Source organism: Schistocerca americana, chromosome 4 (genome assembly GCF_021461395.2).
Source record: "Schistocerca americana isolate TAMUIC-IGC-003095 chromosome 4, iqSchAmer2.1, whole genome shotgun sequence".
Lineage (NCBI taxonomy): Eukaryota > Metazoa > Arthropoda > Insecta > Orthoptera > Acrididae > Schistocerca > Schistocerca americana.
Genome location: NC_060122.1, coordinates 715,579,489 through 715,597,387, shown reverse-complemented (window position 1 = coordinate 715,597,387; position 17,899 = coordinate 715,579,489). Strand labels below are relative to the sequence as shown.

The 17,899-nt window shown below is 38.6% G+C and overlaps 1 protein-coding gene across 2 annotated transcripts in view; it reads left to right on the top strand.

The window, feature by feature from the left end:
- Positions 1-17,899, top strand: part of LOC124614038 (hamartin) — a gene marked incomplete in the record, with an annotated part of 233,167 nt that overhangs the window by 132,356 nt on the left and 82,912 nt on the right. For both annotated transcript variants that reach the window (XM_047142869.1, XM_047142868.1), the window contains 1 exon segment: positions 9,768-10,133. In XM_047142869.1, coding sequence (XP_046998825.1) covers positions 9,768-10,133 — 366 coding nt within the window.

Here is a 17,899-nt window from a genome sequence, read left to right as displayed (position 1 = left end):
TAATAACCTAATTTTGGTCATCAGTTGCTATGTAACTAGTACATAGAGCTGACTGAACGAGTTGAACTAAAATCTGCACATCGAATATTTGTTGGAATTTGTGATGATGTATAATAAATTGAATTTGTTACTTTCCTTAATTTTTTGTTAAGTTGACGTAAGTTCCAGCTTTGTTAGGACTAAAAGCATACATAAACTTCCTCTGTTGATTCTTAACATTATGTTACCATCATCTTTCTGTTGCAGAATATATATGCATTGAGATTTGTGAAGAGCAACAATTCACTAAGAATGGACCTTTCAATTGTGATACACCCTTGCCTGCTTTCTCCCATCTCATCTATCCCTTTATTGAGGGATTTGCTGTTTAAGATGCAACTTGATTTTTCAGTATTTACAAACCACTGCCAAAAGTGAGTCATGTTAGGTGCCAGAAAAACAACGTAGAACCACCAGCAAGAAATTGCATTCGGACCTTAAGACTTACAGTTGACACTTAAGTTGTGCGCCCACATATTATCAACCCTAAGTCCCATCCCAAGCTACGTACTCGCACAAATTTGAACTTATAATCAATTGGTCCTAGCTTGGTGTCACTCTAGCTAACTAGTGGTAACTTTACACTTCTGTCCTCACTGTGAGATGTGTTTGAGTGAGTAGAGTAGGAATTGAGAAAGGCAGACACACATTGCACGTAAAGGAAAGGAGAATACAGGAAGAAAAGCAGACTGACCTGCTGGAGAGATTGAAAAATCTATTCAGTAAAGTAAATGCGAAAATGTTCTGAACATGGAAAAGAGGTATAGCTTTACTGGAGTTTTTAGTAACTTGATAGACTTTTATAATGTTTATAAAACAATGGCCCTTATATTAGATAGATAACTGAAATAATCACTGAACTAAAGCCTCCCTAGTGGTATCTCGGAAGCCGAACAGAGAGCAGGTTTTGAGTGTAGCAACACACAGTTGCTGCCAGTTGGTTGGCATGGTATAAAACGGCTGATGAATAGGACATAAACTAGTGTGCAGTCGGAAAATATAGCAGGATTGGCAGCAGCTACCATCTCATACATATCCTGATGAGGTAGTGCACAGAGAATGTCGGCGAGCATCTGAAAACAACTGAATACATCTGAGATTGAGGATCTGATTTGGGGGATATTTGAGTGTTTGCTGAATAGTACTTCTCCAACAGCAGTAAACTCACTCCAGTAGGCACGACAGGTTGTAGTAGCCGGGCATCTTCATGGTATGGCTAGGACTGCATTTGTTCTGCTCATCTTGTTTAGTCAGCTCTAAAGGAACTTAGCCAAAGCTGTGATATTGCCCATCTTCACTCTTCAGAGGTGCTGGCTAGCTTTTCCATGTTTTCAACTTCTTGAATGAGTGCTCCTGCACTCTGAATGTGTTTTCTTACTTCATAGTGCGTGGTCACCACAGTAATGGCACCTGTCTCCCTGTGACTTTGTTTTGCTGCATGACCCAGACTGCTATGTGGTGCAACATCCCTCCAAAGAAATCCTGTCTCTGGATTCATAGCTATTTATATATCTGGGCAAAATATCTGAACACACACTCCATAGTTGACAAAATAATACAAAATGAATGTTTGCTCCTCTTCCTCTTACTCTAATGTAGCATGTATTTTATTCTGCATAACACATTTATCTAATATTATTACCAAATCTCTTCAGTTGTAGCAAATTCTTTTAACGAATCATTCAAGAGGAAGTAGTTCCACTCGGTTGTTCCTTATGCTTGATATCCTTACTACTTTCCCAAGTAGTTTTCTATGTAAGTCCTGCTTAATTAATCCTTACATGCTACATGTTACTCAGTCACCATATCTTGTTTCCACACACATGCATGGCTCCACTGAACCATTACTTACAACTGATAAAGTAAGATTACAAACTCTTCCTTCTCAGCAAATTCTGTTAAGAAAATATTCTATAGCAAGAGCTTCCACCTAGTTATTTCTTACACTTGGTATCTTCATTTGTTTCTCAGGTTTTATCACGGGATCAGGTAAACAAGTCACTGGCCTGTTTACTGCCACATCTCTTCATTCCTAGCACCTGTTCACACTCTCTGCTCCCATACAAGCACCTTTGTTTGTTAATTCCTCATGTTTCCCAAAATCGTAACATTCTTTACCACTGGAGAAACATAATGCTGCTTTCCCCCCCACCAAGTATCTTGCCCTTTCCATATATTCTCAATTTCATCTGGAGTAGCAACCCACCAATCTCATTTGATTTGCTTGTGAGTTTGTTCTCTTTCTGCTTAGACTGCCTGGCCTCTTTTCAGAGCCTGTTCTTCCTTGAAGATATTCACATTGCTGTCCTGTCACTGAAGCATTTCAAATAGAATTCACAATTTTTCTTCCCAGTTAGCCCTCTGTGACATTGAAAGTGACACTAACTACTATATAGAAGCCTAGGCATCAGCATGCGCAAGCTGTATCAAGTACTGGAGTGAGCAGCAGGGACCACATGTTGTTGCAAATACATGACTGCCATCCAAGTTGTTAGCCTGCCTCAGGCTGTACAATATAGCACAGGGATGCACGATTTCAAACTGTAGCACCAACTGTGATTAACGTTGAAGGTGTTTATCTACCCCAGGGTGACGATCTGTGTCAATGGAAGCCCTTGGAACCAGTGCACAGTGACAGAGACTGGGCTGCCCCAATCCCAGACTCAAGTAGGTGCCCTAGTAGAGCGTTGGCCACCAGCAGGAAGTAGTCATTCAAAGGGAGACCCAGCAGTATGAGGCACCTAGACGTCTGCGTACAATTCCTAGTACAGGCGGTTGCTTGCTGATACCAGAGATGAAGTCCGTGGTTGATGTGATCGATGGCATGGCCAGCTACTCAATCAGCTGCTGCAGTAGTCACTATCTCCCTCAAAATCAGCAAATGGTGCTGGCAGTGCTTGGCATCATGTACACACCCATTACAGTCATGTGCAGAGAACATCAGTGAGCATCTGAGAACAACTTAATAAATCTGAGAATGAGGGTCTGAGTTGGAGGGATATTTATGAGTGTCTGCTGGCCAGGAATTCTCCACCAGTAGCAGCCCCATCCCAGAAGAGACAACATGTCATAGTACTTGGGCATTGCCATTGGTCGGTGGCAATTTCATTTGTTCTGCCCTTCTTCCTTAGTCAGCTTCAGGAGGAGCATAGCCGGAGCTGTAGTGGTGTCCAGTTTTACCCTTCAGACATATTGTCTAGCTTTTCCGCTTTTTCAGCTTCCTAAACTATTTCTCTTCCATTCTGAATATGTCATCTTACTTCATCGTTCATGGTTACCACAATGACCCCCCCTCCCCCGATATCGTTTTTCTGCATTGGTGCCAGGTGGTTCAATCCCCAGACCAAGGCATCGCACAGTGGTGTTTAACATCAGGATCAGGCTTATTTATGCTGCACAAGTTTACCTGTTACACAAATTCTCAGTTTTAAAATAAAAATGTTTCGAATTATCAATGGCAGAACCAGCATTATTGGATAATATCACTTTGTTCATATTTATGAAATAAAAAAGGAGTATCAATTTTGCTTTTTGTTAACTGACTCTGTGGTACATTAAATATAGCCAGGACAGAAAACTAATTATTGTAGTACTAAAACTTTTACTCAAAGATGCAGTGTTTTGTGATGAGGTTCAGTGTGATAAGTATGTTACGAAAGTTTCAAATCAGTATATATATTTTCTCTGATGAGCTGATTTGCTTTGGAAAAGTGTTTCTGCTTTCTTTGCCTCCCTCTCTAATGGTTAACAAATCCTGTTCCTGGCTCAAGCTGATGTAAACCAAATTATCATCTGACTGCTATGTGAATTCAGACTGTGATTTACTGAAGTTGCTTACTACAGAATACTTTACCTTCAGATATATCTACTCTTCAGGTGTCTAAATTGTTTGTAATATACACTATGTGATCAAAAGTATCTGAACACCTGGCTGAAAATGACTTAAAAGTTCGTGGCACCCTCCATTGGCAATGCTGAAATTCAATATGGTGTTGGCTCACCCTTAGCCTTGATGACAGCTCCCACTCTCACAGGCATACGTTCAATCAGGTGCTGGAAGGTTTGTTGGGGAATGGCAGCCCAATCTTCACTGAGTGCTGCACTGAGGGGAGGTATTGATGTCGGTTGGTGACACTTGGCACAAAGTCAGCATTCCAAAACATCCCAAAGGTGTTCTATGGGATTCAGGTCAGGACTTTGTGCAGGCCAGTCCAGTACAGGGATGTTCTTGTTGTGTAACCACTGTGCCACAGGCCGTACATTATGAACAGGTGCTCGATTGTGTTGAAAGATGCAATCACCATCCCTGAATTGCTCTTCAACAGTGGGAAGCAAGTAGGTGCTTAAAACAGGAATGTAGGCCTGTGCTGTTATAGTGCTATTCAAAACAACAAGGGGTGCAAGCCCCCTCCATGAAAAACTCGAGCACACCATAACACCAACGCCTCCGAATTTTACTGTAGGCACTACACACGCTGGCAGATGACATTCACCAGGCATTCGCCATACCCCCACCCTGCCTTCGGATCGCCACATAGTGTACTGTGATTCGTCACTCCACACAACATTTTTCCACTGTTCAATTGTCCAATATTTACGCTCCTTACATCAAGCGAGGCATCGTTTAGCATTTACCGGCATGATGTGTGGCTTATGAGCAGCCTCTTGACCATGAAATCAAAGCTTTCTCACCTCCCACCTAACTTTCATAGTACTTGCAGTTGGATCCTGATGCAGTTTGGACTTCCTGTGTTAGTCTGGATAGATGTCTGCCTATCACGCATTACGACCCTCTTCAACTGTCGGCGGTCTCTGTTAGTCAGCAGACAAGGTCGGCCTGTATGCTTTTGTGCTGTATGTGTCCCTTCACATTTCCACTTCACAACCATATTGGAAACACTGGATCTACGGATGTTCAGGAGCTTGGAAATCTCGCGTATGGACGTAAGACACACGTGACACTCAATCACCTGACCGTGTTTGATGTCTGTGAGTTCTGCGGAGCACCCCATTCTGCTCTATCATGTCTAATGACTACTGAGGTTGCTGATATGGAGTACCTGGCAGTAGGTGGCAGCCCAATGCACCTAATATGAAAAACATACATTTTTGGGGGTGTCCGGATATTTTTGATCAAATAGTGTATAAAATTTCTTGAAGTTTTTACATAGTTGGGATTTATGAAACTTTAATGGTCAAGTAGGATGATGTGGTGTTAAATATTAAAAGAATTACTGAAATGCAATGAAATATTTCTTCTTCCATGAAATATGCAGTCCTCTTTTTCTAGTCAGAGAGGAAGTTGTTGCCAATGTTCCGTTGGCCGTCCAAACGTCTCCTCTCCCTTAAGGTAAAACCTTTCTTGGTATACATCCTGCTGGAATTCTATTTAGCTGAGAGGTCCATCATTCTTTGATTCTCTCTTGTGTTCTAAAAATATGCAATTCTCTCCACAGGGCATTTTTAAATCTATCCAGTCTGAAGTAGTCTTTCAGCTAGCTCAGCAATCAGTTCTGGTACCTGTGCCTTGCTAAGATATTTATGATTTAAGTACCCCTGTCACTGAGCCATACAGATAAAATTTCATTCTTGTTTGTTTTCATGTTTTACTAGATAATGTTCTTTGGATTGTTCCACATGTAGCTGGGCACTTCTTCATTTTATGATGAGTCCACGTGGGGAAAAATGTATCTAAAAACAAAGATTCTGTAACTTACCAAACGGAAGCGTTGGTACGTTGATAGAAACAATAACAATAACACACACACACACACACACACACACACACACACACACACACACACACATACTTAAAACAAAAAACAACTATTTCTAGCTTTCATAACTTGTATATTCATATATGATGAATCTCTCCAAAATGCAGCCGTTAGTGTTCAGTATTATTAATAAAATTTGTCTTGACTATATAGTTAATCGGTTTCATTAAAATAATCAAATATTTGGTCTTCAGTGTATTAAAATATGTTCAAATAAGTTACTTCAAGGGTCTTTTCTCTTTAGCTCAGTGGTTTACTGTGATTTACAGAACTTACAGCACATTATTATTATTATTATTATTATTATTATTAGAAGTCTGTACTCTACAAAGTCTCAGACCAGTGCTCACTTTTAACTTACTCAGTCTGCACCTACTCTGTCTACAAAATTAGCAGTGTTCAAATAAGTGTTACTTTGTCATTAGGTAACATATTTTGACAAGTCAGGCTCCATTTTATCACCACTTTCATGTGCTTTTACATTTTGCTAAAATAATTGTTTATGGATAAGCACATAGTCCACAACATGTTTTTGGAAATTTGAATAAGTTGTAGATTTGGAAAAATACATAACATATATTTGTAAATACTAGTATGGTTTTCTACACACTCATTATGTGGCTCATTATAGTTTTTATACAGACTCATTACGTTCTTTTGTGTAATAGATCTTGAAACAAGGCGCCATGCACAAAGCAAAGCTTACGCAGGTAGTATCTCTCTTTGTGAAAAGCTTTTTCCGTTTTTGTTCCATCTGACAATACATGTATGAGAAACCCAGGCAGCATACTTCTTTCTTGTGGGTGCTGCATAAATGTCTGTGTCAACTACGTAGCGTTTCACTTTGTACTGTGGTATTGATAACTTGATACACATCATCCTCAAGGAGCTCAGACGCAAGTGAGGTGATGAAGTCAGTCACTGTTATACTTTCAAGTAGCACTGGTTTGTACAACCAAAATGCATTTGACACTCCCATTAGCAGTAGATGGCAGTAAAACTTCCATCATCACTTGACAATTCTGTGCTGAAACGCACTGTACTGCAAGCCTTGTTAACATCATAATCTAAAGTTAGATGTGGCTTCAGTATAACTGAGCCATTCTTTTTGGTACCTGATCCGATTGATACTGTATGCTTTGTTAACAAAGAATATACTTCCCTCTTCTCTCTCCATTTCATCACACAAGCTTTGACTTTGTTTGAATGCCATTTCACCCTGGAGCATGAATTCCTGGCTGATAAAAAGCTGTAAGATATATGACTAAAGTGAGATTTAGCAATAAATGAACAGTGCGCATTTATTTAACAGATCACTGACAACGCAGACAACAAATTAAATTTGTTCATTTTCATACTGTATATACACACAAAAACTCACTCGGCCGCAAAATAAATACATTGCTTCATCAGTGGTAAGCTTTTCAAACAATAATATGACTGAGTACACCCCTCTTGAGAGACTTCTGTAACAAGAAAGCACTTCGAAGATTGGATGCAGTCCTCCTCCTTCTGGTCTCTTTTGCTTGAAACTCAACAGGATGAAAGCATGATACTACCTGTATAGAACAGAAACACCTCATCACCTATGGACAAAAGATAAACTCAGTACTGAATTAGTGTTCCTTCTCTTATGTCTTAATAGGTTAGAAAAAGATTTGAAAAATCGGGCACCAAACTTGTAGATTTGATCTGATTCAATGCGAATTTTTTTAATAAGAATGCTGTTATTGGATGCTGACAATGGAGTAGCAATTGACAACTATTGTCAGCTGCTGCAATTGAAGCAACAAGCAGCATTTGACATATCGTACAGGTACAAGCAACGTCAGAATTACACGTGTTTATACATAATGCTTCAAACACATTGTGAGGAAAAACATGATAGGCAATTTAACATGGTTTTGTATCTGTTTTTGAGACACTTTACTGCTTTACCGTACTGCTTAAAGTTGTTCGCTGATAAACCTTATTTGTTATTTCTGCTTCACTTTTAAGCAATGTAAAAATTTGAAGAGATTATTGACACTGTGAATGTAGATTATTAATACTGAGACTGTAGCAAGTTTGCTAAAATCACTAAACTTAGAAAAAATTAAATTTCACAATTGTTCAAAAATTTTACACATTCCGGATATTGTTGGTGTGCATTTAATTTTCGTGCTTGGTTGCCCAGTACTGTTCCATACAGCTTTGAGTCAGTCATAACTCAAATAGTCGCCCAGTACAGTTACAATAATTTTTTGTTTTCTCATAAACAGATTCTAAAAGAAACTTTAGTGGATGTAACAGCTGCTGTCTTGAATGACTAGGCCAGTATGACCGTATTGGCATAATTTCATGTGTGTACGTGATTGGTTTCACAGTTTCCTATAACTCTGCCTCAGATAAGTCATGTTTGTTGAGCGAGCAAGAAATTTTGGAAGCTCAAAGGGGAGAAATTGCTCAATAACTCATTCGCACTTTTTCTTTTAATTAAAATTTTCATTAAATATTATTTATTTATTCATTTATTTATTTTTATTAATTTATTTTTCATTTTAATTAATTAAAATTTAAAAATTTTGTGATATATTAAAAAATAAAAAATAAATCTTGAAGTTTGTCCCTTTTTTAGTATGTGTTATTCTTGTAAATACATAAATTGCATATGTGCTTCAAATATCAGCATCAGTAGTTGGTTTTCCTAGGCCCAATATTCTTCCAAGTGCCTGGGCTTCAAAGTCTTAAAGTCGTGTAAGATTACCACAGTTTCTGAGAAGAAATTAATTTTTACTTATTTCATCTTATTGGACCTGTCACTTTGTTTCATGGTGGTGGTTAGGTTTGCTTACAAAATGACAGATGTATTTTTATAACTAAAAAATTTGTAGATTAATGAGATTGATTGCGGAATTTAGAATTTGTCTCGTTGCCCGCCCCCCACCTCCCCCCCCCTCCAATCAACTTCTATAGACACCCATGGCTGTCATTATTGAAGAACTTGTCATCATAGTGGTCATTATTGAAAATCTTTGTGCTGGGAAGCATTTGACTCTCTCTCTCTCTCTCTCTCTCTCTCTCTCTCTCTCTCTCTTTCTTTAAAAAAAAGTGGTGGTTGAGGGTTTGTGCGACAGACAGAAGTTCCTTTACTCACTGGTGCACGAGGAGGTTTGTGAAAATAAGCTGACAAAAATTTATTTGAATAAAAGCATACATCCAAAAAGCCTTAGACTAACTGCAAAACATAATTTTTATTATTCTCAAATGTTTTCACTCCTATTCACAATGGATACATTGTGCGAAACTGGTGTCTGCATCGTGGGGAAGATGGTGAAGTTACATAACTTGAAAAGAAGACCAAAAAAATTTACACCTGAATAACAGAAGTGTTTTTCCCAGAACTGAAAAACTTTAGGCTGACCTTGAACTTCAGGCTAATCTGTAATGTCTTTCATCCCCCAAAGAACGTAAGACTATAAAAAGAATTTGATGTCCACCATCCTTTTTTAACTCGATTCATGAATCAGTATTTTAAAGAACACACAAATGTTAGTTTGATAAGTCTGCAGAAATGAAAAATCATTCTGATTGGAATAAAATACCTCATTACCTGTTCTTTAGTTGTATACCAGTGTATGGTGTCCATGTAAGATTCTTGAGAGTTCGGTTGTGGAGCATGACAACAGTATAATTGGATGCCTATATCATTTTTTAATGTACTCAAAAATATTTATGTAGATATACCAATGATTGTGAATTGATGTTAAACCTTAGCTTCTCCGATAACTAGCTGGGTCAGTCAGTTCAGTGAACAGATGAATATAAGTACATACCACCTTCAGTAGGCCCATGCCTAATAATTACTGTGATGTTCAAACCATCTTTCGGTTTAGGAAAGCTTAATCTTAATATACTCTAAAGTAATTAGAACATGGCTGTGTAATGATTCTACCAATATTTATTGCACAGGAGCGAGAATGTGACAGTGTTTTGGAAGATGTGGTTTCATCTGGCGGACATGTTGGAGAGTATGAAGAGTGTGGGCAAGAAGGAGGAGCAGAGTGTGCAGCGGGTGGACTGCACATGCCGAGCAGTCGATCAATGCTGGAAATGGTGCGACGCATCCAGCAACAGAGGCACCATCGCCACCGTTTCTACAGTCAGTCAGTAGTGTCTGATGGAATTGTTGACAGTGTTGGGGGCATGAGTGCATTAACTGCCGACGGGGAAGTACAAGTACGCCGTGCAAACTCCTGCCCCGAAATGGAAAAGGGCCCTCTCGGATCTGGGTCGTCTGTAGGGGATGCACCTGATGAGCGCGATGAACTTGTGGAGGTATGTCCTTACTAGCATATTCATCTTTCTTCTGTAGCTGAAAGTTGTAGAGTATTTGATAAGGAAGTGGTTTTTGTTCTAAATTTGCACAATATGGTGGCTTGCAGGACTATGAAGAAATTTAACATAGGTCAAATACCACTGATTACAGAATGAATGTAAAGTAGATATGATTATGTAACACACAAGGAAAAAGTTAGTGACTTTCAGTGAGCCACTAACGGCTTGTGTGTGTACTGAAAGCAGCTCGGTTGTGAGAAAATGCCACTATCTGTGTGTGTTTTATTTTTTTTTAATTTATCTGTATTTATAGCAACAGTTTAAAATGTGAATGTTGGTGAGAAGCAGATAGTTCTTTCTGAGTGATGGTAAACTGTTCAGTCGGAGCATAATTTCATAGTTACATGTAAAAAAAAAAGTGCTAATTCTATTTTGACATGTGCTGAAGTACAAAAATCAGCTGTGCTCCACTTTAAAGTGGATAAACATCCAAAATTGCAATATTTATTTTATGGAAAAATATTTTTTAAAACTTGAAAGCGATGGTCATGTCTTTAAACAAATTTTATACGACCATGAACCCCAATCACGAAAATTTAATAAATACTCTTACTGTACATGGCTGAAACTTCACCCACAGGAGTAAGCATGCTTTGTTGTTGTGCTGGTATTAGGTCCAAAGACTGGTTTGGTGCAGCTCTCCATGCTATTATAACCTGTGCAAGTCTCTTCAGTACCAAATAAATGCAGCTTACTTTCTTCTGGATCTGCTTAGTGTATTCGTCTATTGGTATCGTCCTAAGATTTTTACCCGCAACACTTCCCTCCAATACTAAGTTGGTGATCCGTTTATGCTTCAGAAAGTGTCTTATCAATCAGTTCCTTCTTCTAGTCAGTTTGTGTCACAAAATTTCTTTTCCCTCCTATTCTGTTCAGTACCACTTCATTACTTGCACTATCTACCTATCTGATCTTCAGCTTTCTTCTTTAGCTGCACATTTCAAAAGCTTTTCTCTTCTTGTCTAAACCAGTTTATAATTCATGTTTCACTTCTATGGAGTGTGACACTCCATTCAAATACTTTCAGAAAAGACTTCCTAACACTCAAATCTGTATTCGAAGTTAGCAGTTCCTCTTCTTCAGAAACACTTTCTTTGCCACTGCATCTAAATTTTATATGCTCTCTACATTGGCTGTCATCAGTTACTTTGATGCTCAAATACTAAAACTAACCTACTTTAAGTGTCTTATTTCATAATTTAATTCTCTCAGATTCATCTAATTTAATTAGACTACATTCCATTATCCTTGTTTCGCATTTGTTGACATTCATCTGATATCCTCCTTTCAAGACTCTGTCCATTCTGTTCAGCTGCCCTTTCAAGTAAGTTCTTTGCTGTTGTTGTTGTGGTCTTCACTCCTGAGACTGGTTTGATGCAGCTCTCCATGCTACTCTATCCTGTGCAAGCTTCATCATCTCCCAGTACCTACTGCAACCTACATCCTTCTGAATCTGCTTAGTGTTTTCATCTCTTGGTCTCCCTCTACGATTTTTACCCTCCACGCTGCCCACCAGTACTAAATTGGTGATCCCTTGATGCCTCAGAACATGTCCTACCAACCGATCGTTTCTTCTGGTCAAGTTGTGCCACAAACTTCTCTTCTCCCCAATCCTATTCAATACTTCCTCATTAGTTATGTGATCTACCCATCTAATCATCAGCATTCTTCTGTAGCGCCACATTTCGAAAGCTTCTATTCTCTTCTTGTCTAAACTACTTATCGTCCACGTTTCACTTCCATACATGGCTACACTCCATACGAATACTTTCAGAAATGACTTCCTGACACTTAAATCAATACTGGATGTTAACAAATTTCTCTTCTTCAGAAACGCTTTCCTTGCCATCGCCAGTCTACATTTTATATCCTCTCTACTGCGACCATCATCAGTTATTTTGCTCCCCAAATAGCAAAACTCCTTTACTACTTTAAGTGCCTCATTTCCTAATCTAATTCCCTCAGCATCACCCGACTTAATTAGACTACATTAGACTAATTAGACTACTAGTACAGTTTAGTGGAAAAATTCCACAAACATTTTCCAGAAGTACTTGGGTGGATGTGCTGCACCTCAATCCATAAGAAGGATACTCTCTCTCTCTCTCTCTCTCTCTCTCTCTCTCTCTCTCTCTCTCTCTCTTTTTATGTTAAGTTTTTAACCATTGTTCAGTTAAGATCATAGTCATCCCTGAATTATTGTTGGATTTCTATTCTGTAGGTTTCATCTTTGCACCTTTGAAACACTTTGGATTCTTAGATTTTTCTGTCACAAGTAGGGAAAGTTCATCAGATCCATCTTCATTTGTGGCAAGAACAACAGTCACATGAATTTTACTTTTCTTCCCCACAAGGCATGAGTCTCCCTTTTCAGCTAATGTTTTACTAGGAAGCAGACTGTAGAATAGACTGTTTTTGTCACAGTTACAGGTGTTTTGAGGTTGTTAATCTCTTAAAATATCGGCACTAGTGTTGTACTGTGACGTTGTCCACAGCTTTTGATTCGCCATAAATTGTTCTCCCTGTGATAACTTGATGATCCTTGTAACCATCCTGATGAAGCCTTGAAATCAGCAGTGAGGTTCATACCTGTAGCTAAACCTGTCGACTTTGCTTTGAGCATGTCACCATTGATCGGAAGAGCTGCTTGAACCATGTAAAAATTACATTTTCCTAATCTACAGATCTCCCATCTTGCTGATAACGGTGTTTTGTTGATTTTGCACCCAGTCTTAAAAACCTGTTCAAAATACTGTTTCTTTTGCTGATAACTGTACATTGTGTGGTGTAGGCAATTCCTAAATCTGAAGCAGTTTTGGGTTTTGTGATGTTTGGATTAGCATCCACCTCTCATATGAATTTTACTTCCTGATCTAGTGTGTAACTTTTCCTTTCTCTTTTCCCCATGGCTGATCGAAAGCGACTGACAGAATGTCACTGTCCAGTGGTAAACTTCAACCACCAACTCCTAATGTCGTGACTTTTACCATGAAAGAAAGTTGTATTGAAAACAACAGCACCAGGAGCGTCTTTGTTTCCATGTCGCCTGCTCTGGTTAACCGTGTCTTTGTCTCTTGTCTCTGTGGTGGTACCCACTTGCTGTATTTGCATATGACAAAAAAGTTAAGGAAAATATCACAGGGCTTCTTTTCAAACAACAGTACCCATCATGAATTTCCAGCATGCTGGATCACTGACTTCTGTTGATCAGTACAACAAAAAACCAGTCCAAAGTTGGAAATTTTACTTTTTTTTTTTTATTCACTTCATGACTACTTTTGGGCTGAGACCCCTTTTTTTCGATTCATCCTAAAGGGCAGAAAACCAAAGCTACACTCACGTATGATACAGGTATTACTAAATTTTTAAGCACTTCCTAAAAATACAGAACATATTGTTTCACACAGTCAAAAATGCTGTGTAACATAGCCAAAAATGCTGTTTCCAAAGATGTGAAAGGCATGTCAAAAATGTGCAACAAACAGTTTCAGCGCATACAGATAACTGGCAGTTCACTGCTTCTGTTGCCGTATGGAAACCTCGAGACGGGGCCACCCTATCAGGATATAGGAAAATTGTTTAATTTATTAAAATTTCGCCAACCGTCAGGAATATAACAATTATAATAACCATACAATTCAACAGTAAAATTAACACCTCTTAAACCCTTTTCCAAAAACTGTCAAATACTTAAAATCACTGTACAGTAAAACACAGCAGCACAACATACAGCGTGTATTACACAGTTGTGTACCATGTTGGCATGTAAAAATCATTACATGTGAACAACAACATTGGTGTTAAAAGAAATCAAAACAATAGGAGATTAAAAATCATCACTTCCGACCTGTTACAAGCACAAAAACTTTCTCATAACAAACTTTACAAAGCCAGATGCAAAGCCGGGCATACAGGAGATCGTGGTCCAGGGGTTGGCGAAAATAACAGTGGGGTTGATGGTAGGGAAACACAGTATAAACTATACATCATTTTGGAACAAAGAACTGACTAAATCAAAAATAGACATGTTTGTTCAACACTTTATCTGGCTCCCTTATTTTGCTCTTAAAAATCTCAAGTTCCTCCAAAACATCCAACTGCACAACTTTCGATGCATGATGCAGAACCGTAAGTGTATTTTCAATAGTACCAACCCGATGACCTTCATTTTTTAAATACTGTCCAAATGCAGTCCTGTTAAAAGGACCTACATTTTCTTTAAAATGGGTGACAAAACTTCTACCAATTTGTCCAATGTAAAATGATTCACAGGATCCGCACTGCAACTGAATATACTGCTGATGAATTATATTTACTACCCTGTGGCAGCTTGCCAGATTGCTGAGCCTATGTTTCAACTTATACCTTAGTTGCCCACTCACACGGAATCCTACCATAAATCTTTTTAGAAGGAGTGGGTCAACTTTTCAGAGATTGGTCCCCTATATTGTAATATTAGGTACTTTTTTGTATCATCTATCCATGGTGGTTTCATCTGCCTATGCTTCCTGTACAAACCAGAAACCGGCAGTTACTTATAGCCATTAGCCACCACAACCTGCTTCAAAATGTTTAACTCTTTATTAACCTCGTCCTAATTGAGGCAATCTAAACAGTCGCTCCACCATAGTATGAAAGTAGTCTACCTTTTGTCTAATGGGGTGATTACAATAATTGCGTATTATGGCATCAGACTGTGTTGGCTTCCAAAAAATTGAGTAGTTAAGGCACTCGTCACTTCTCATAAGCTAATCCAGAAAACTCAATTTCCTCTCCACTTCAACTTCCAACAATTACTTAATCTGCTTATTGAATAAATTAAAAATAGATATAACCTTGTCATGTGTGCCTTTCAAAATCATGAAAACATCAGCAAATCTGTTATAAAAAAACAGTGTCATCAGAGAGTGAGATTAGGATAGCCCATGGTGCAGAAGACAAAGACCTTATTTATTTGCATTTGAGATTGGTAGCATGTATTAGAAATTTACAATTCCAGTTCTTTAGCAAAAAAGTTGACGCCTATGTTAGTGTAAAGTGGAGTGATATACGAAGCATACTGAATGATAAGCTTAGACAATTATGTTCGGGTACACTGTGAATAGCGCTGTTCCTGAGTCACCTACTTCTGTTGAAAGGGTTGTTAATGTAACTAATATCCAGTTTACGGATGAGGAAATACTCATTCTTAACAAGGGGCCGGGTTATTCACTTCGGCTACCTATATCTGAGAGTAAATGTAGCAAAGTTGATCACTGAACTTATGACAGCATGCACATACAACAAGTTGGATTGTCTTGTGGAGACATTAGTTACTGTCAAAACACTGGAACTGTTAGCTAAGTAGCATCTCATTGCTAAGGGTAGTAGGGCTAGGCATAGTGAGAAACCGGTTTTGGCAGGCATCAATTGTAAAGTGGAGAGAATGCTTTAATAATAAAAGCCAATAAAGGAAATACATTAGTCATCTTATCAGAGGTAATGTACAGGGAAAAGGTTTTGGATTTTTTTTTGCAAATAATGGTATATGACAAATTAATAAGGATCCAATAAAGTTTGTGAATGGAGCTTTAAAAGAAAATTGATGGTTTACAGTTCTTGATGAAACCAAGGGAAAAACAGAGTCTGATATGCATGAATCCAAATTTGCCTGTTCTTAACATACGGATGATATTAAATAAAGCTGAAAAAAGTGTGTGTGTGTTATAATTAATGGTAGAGATTCTCCACTTATGCTTCGTGACTAAGTTTCTTTTTTTGGAAACTGAAAGGAGTGTGTAAGTTCCCCAGTAATTATAGTGTACTAAATTTTGCAGTTTTTGCTGCTGAATACCAGAAACTTAAAATGTCAGATGATATGGTAGTTGCGTCTTCTGATATTATGAATTTGTACACCAATATCCAAATTGAGGAAACCCTTTCCCTTATCGAAAATAACATTTTGCATAATGCTACTATGAGCAGTGGGGAGCTGATGGAGTTTCTTGATCTCCTCCAGTTCAGTCTATCATATAATTACTTCGGTTTTGATAATAAAGTCTACCAACAGCCAGATGGACTTGCTAAGGACAACTGCCTCTCAGGCTTGTTGGCTGACACTTGTTTTGATAATTTGGAGAGTAGAATTTTTAAATTGAATCAGGATCTCTCTGATGACATTGATATATTTTTTTTTTTTTTTTTGTATACGAAGGCAGTTCAATAAGTAATGCAACACATTTTTTCTCTCGGCCAATTTTGGTTGAAAAAACCGGAAATTTCATGTGGAATATTTTCAAACATTCCCGCTTCGTCTCGTATAGTTTCATTGACTTCGGACAAGTGGCAGCGCTGTTCGGAGCTGTTAAAATGGCGTCTGTAACGGATGTGCGTTGCAACCAACGGACAGTGATCGAGTTTCTTTTGGCGGAAAACCAGGGCATCTCAGATATTCATAGGCGCTTGCAGAATGTCTACGGTGATCTGGCAGTGGACAAAAGCACGGTGAGTCTGTGGGCAAAGCGTGTGTCATCATCGCCGCAAGGTCAAGCAAGACTGTCTGATCTCCCGCGTGTGGGCCGGCCATGCACAGCTGTGACTCCTGCAATGGCGGAGCGTGCGAACACACTCGTTCGAGATGATCGACGGATCACTATCAAACAACTCAGTACTCAACTTGACATCTCTGTTGGTAGTGCTGTCACAATTGTTCACCAGTTGGGATATTCAAAGGTTTGTTCCCGCTGGGTCCCTCGTTGTCTAACCGACCAGTGGAATGGTACCGTGCAGGCATACAGGCCGTCATTTCAAGGTGGCGTAAGGCCGTAGCATTGAATGGAGATTACGTTGAAAAATAGTGTTGTGTAGCTAAAAGATTGGGGAATAACCTGGTGTATTTCAATGCTGAATAAAACAACCCCTGTTTCAGAAAAAAAATGTGTTGCATTACTTATTGAACTGCCCTCGTAGTTTGTTGATCATGTATTTATGATTTTGAAGAGCACTTATGACAAGGTTGCATCTGTTCTTAATTTATTCAATAAGCAGATTAAGTACTCATTGGAAGTTGAAGTGGACAGAAATTGAGTTTTCTGGATTTGCTTATTATCAGAAGTGATGAGAGCCTTGGCTTCTCAATTTTCTCTGCAGCCAACACAGCCTGACGCCACAGTATGCAATTATTCTAATCACTCTCATACTGTGTGAATGACTGTTTAGTTGCTTCAATTAGGAAAAAGGTTAATAAAGAGTTAAACATTTTGAAGCAGGTTGCGGTGTCCTGGTTTCCGGTTTGTACAGGAAACATAGGGCAATGAAACCACCACAGACAGATGATAGAAAAAAGAACCCAGTGTTGCAATGTAGGAGACCAATCCCCATAAAGTTGGTCCACTCCTTCCCAAAAAGATGTAAGGTAGTTTTCCATACGGTGGGCAACTAAGGTATAATTTGAAACATAGGCTCAACAATCCGGCAAGTTGTCAGGGGGGGATAAATATAATTCATCCACCATACATTCAGTTATAATACGGATACTGTGAATCATTTTTTATTGGACAAATGGGTAGAAGTTTGTCACCCATTTAAAAAAACATGTAGGCCAATTTAATAGGGCTGTGTCGGGACAGCATTTAAAAAATTAGGGTCATTGGGTTGGTACAAGTGATAACACGCTTAAGATTTTGCATCACGCATCGAAAGGTATGCAGTTGGATATTTTTGGAGGA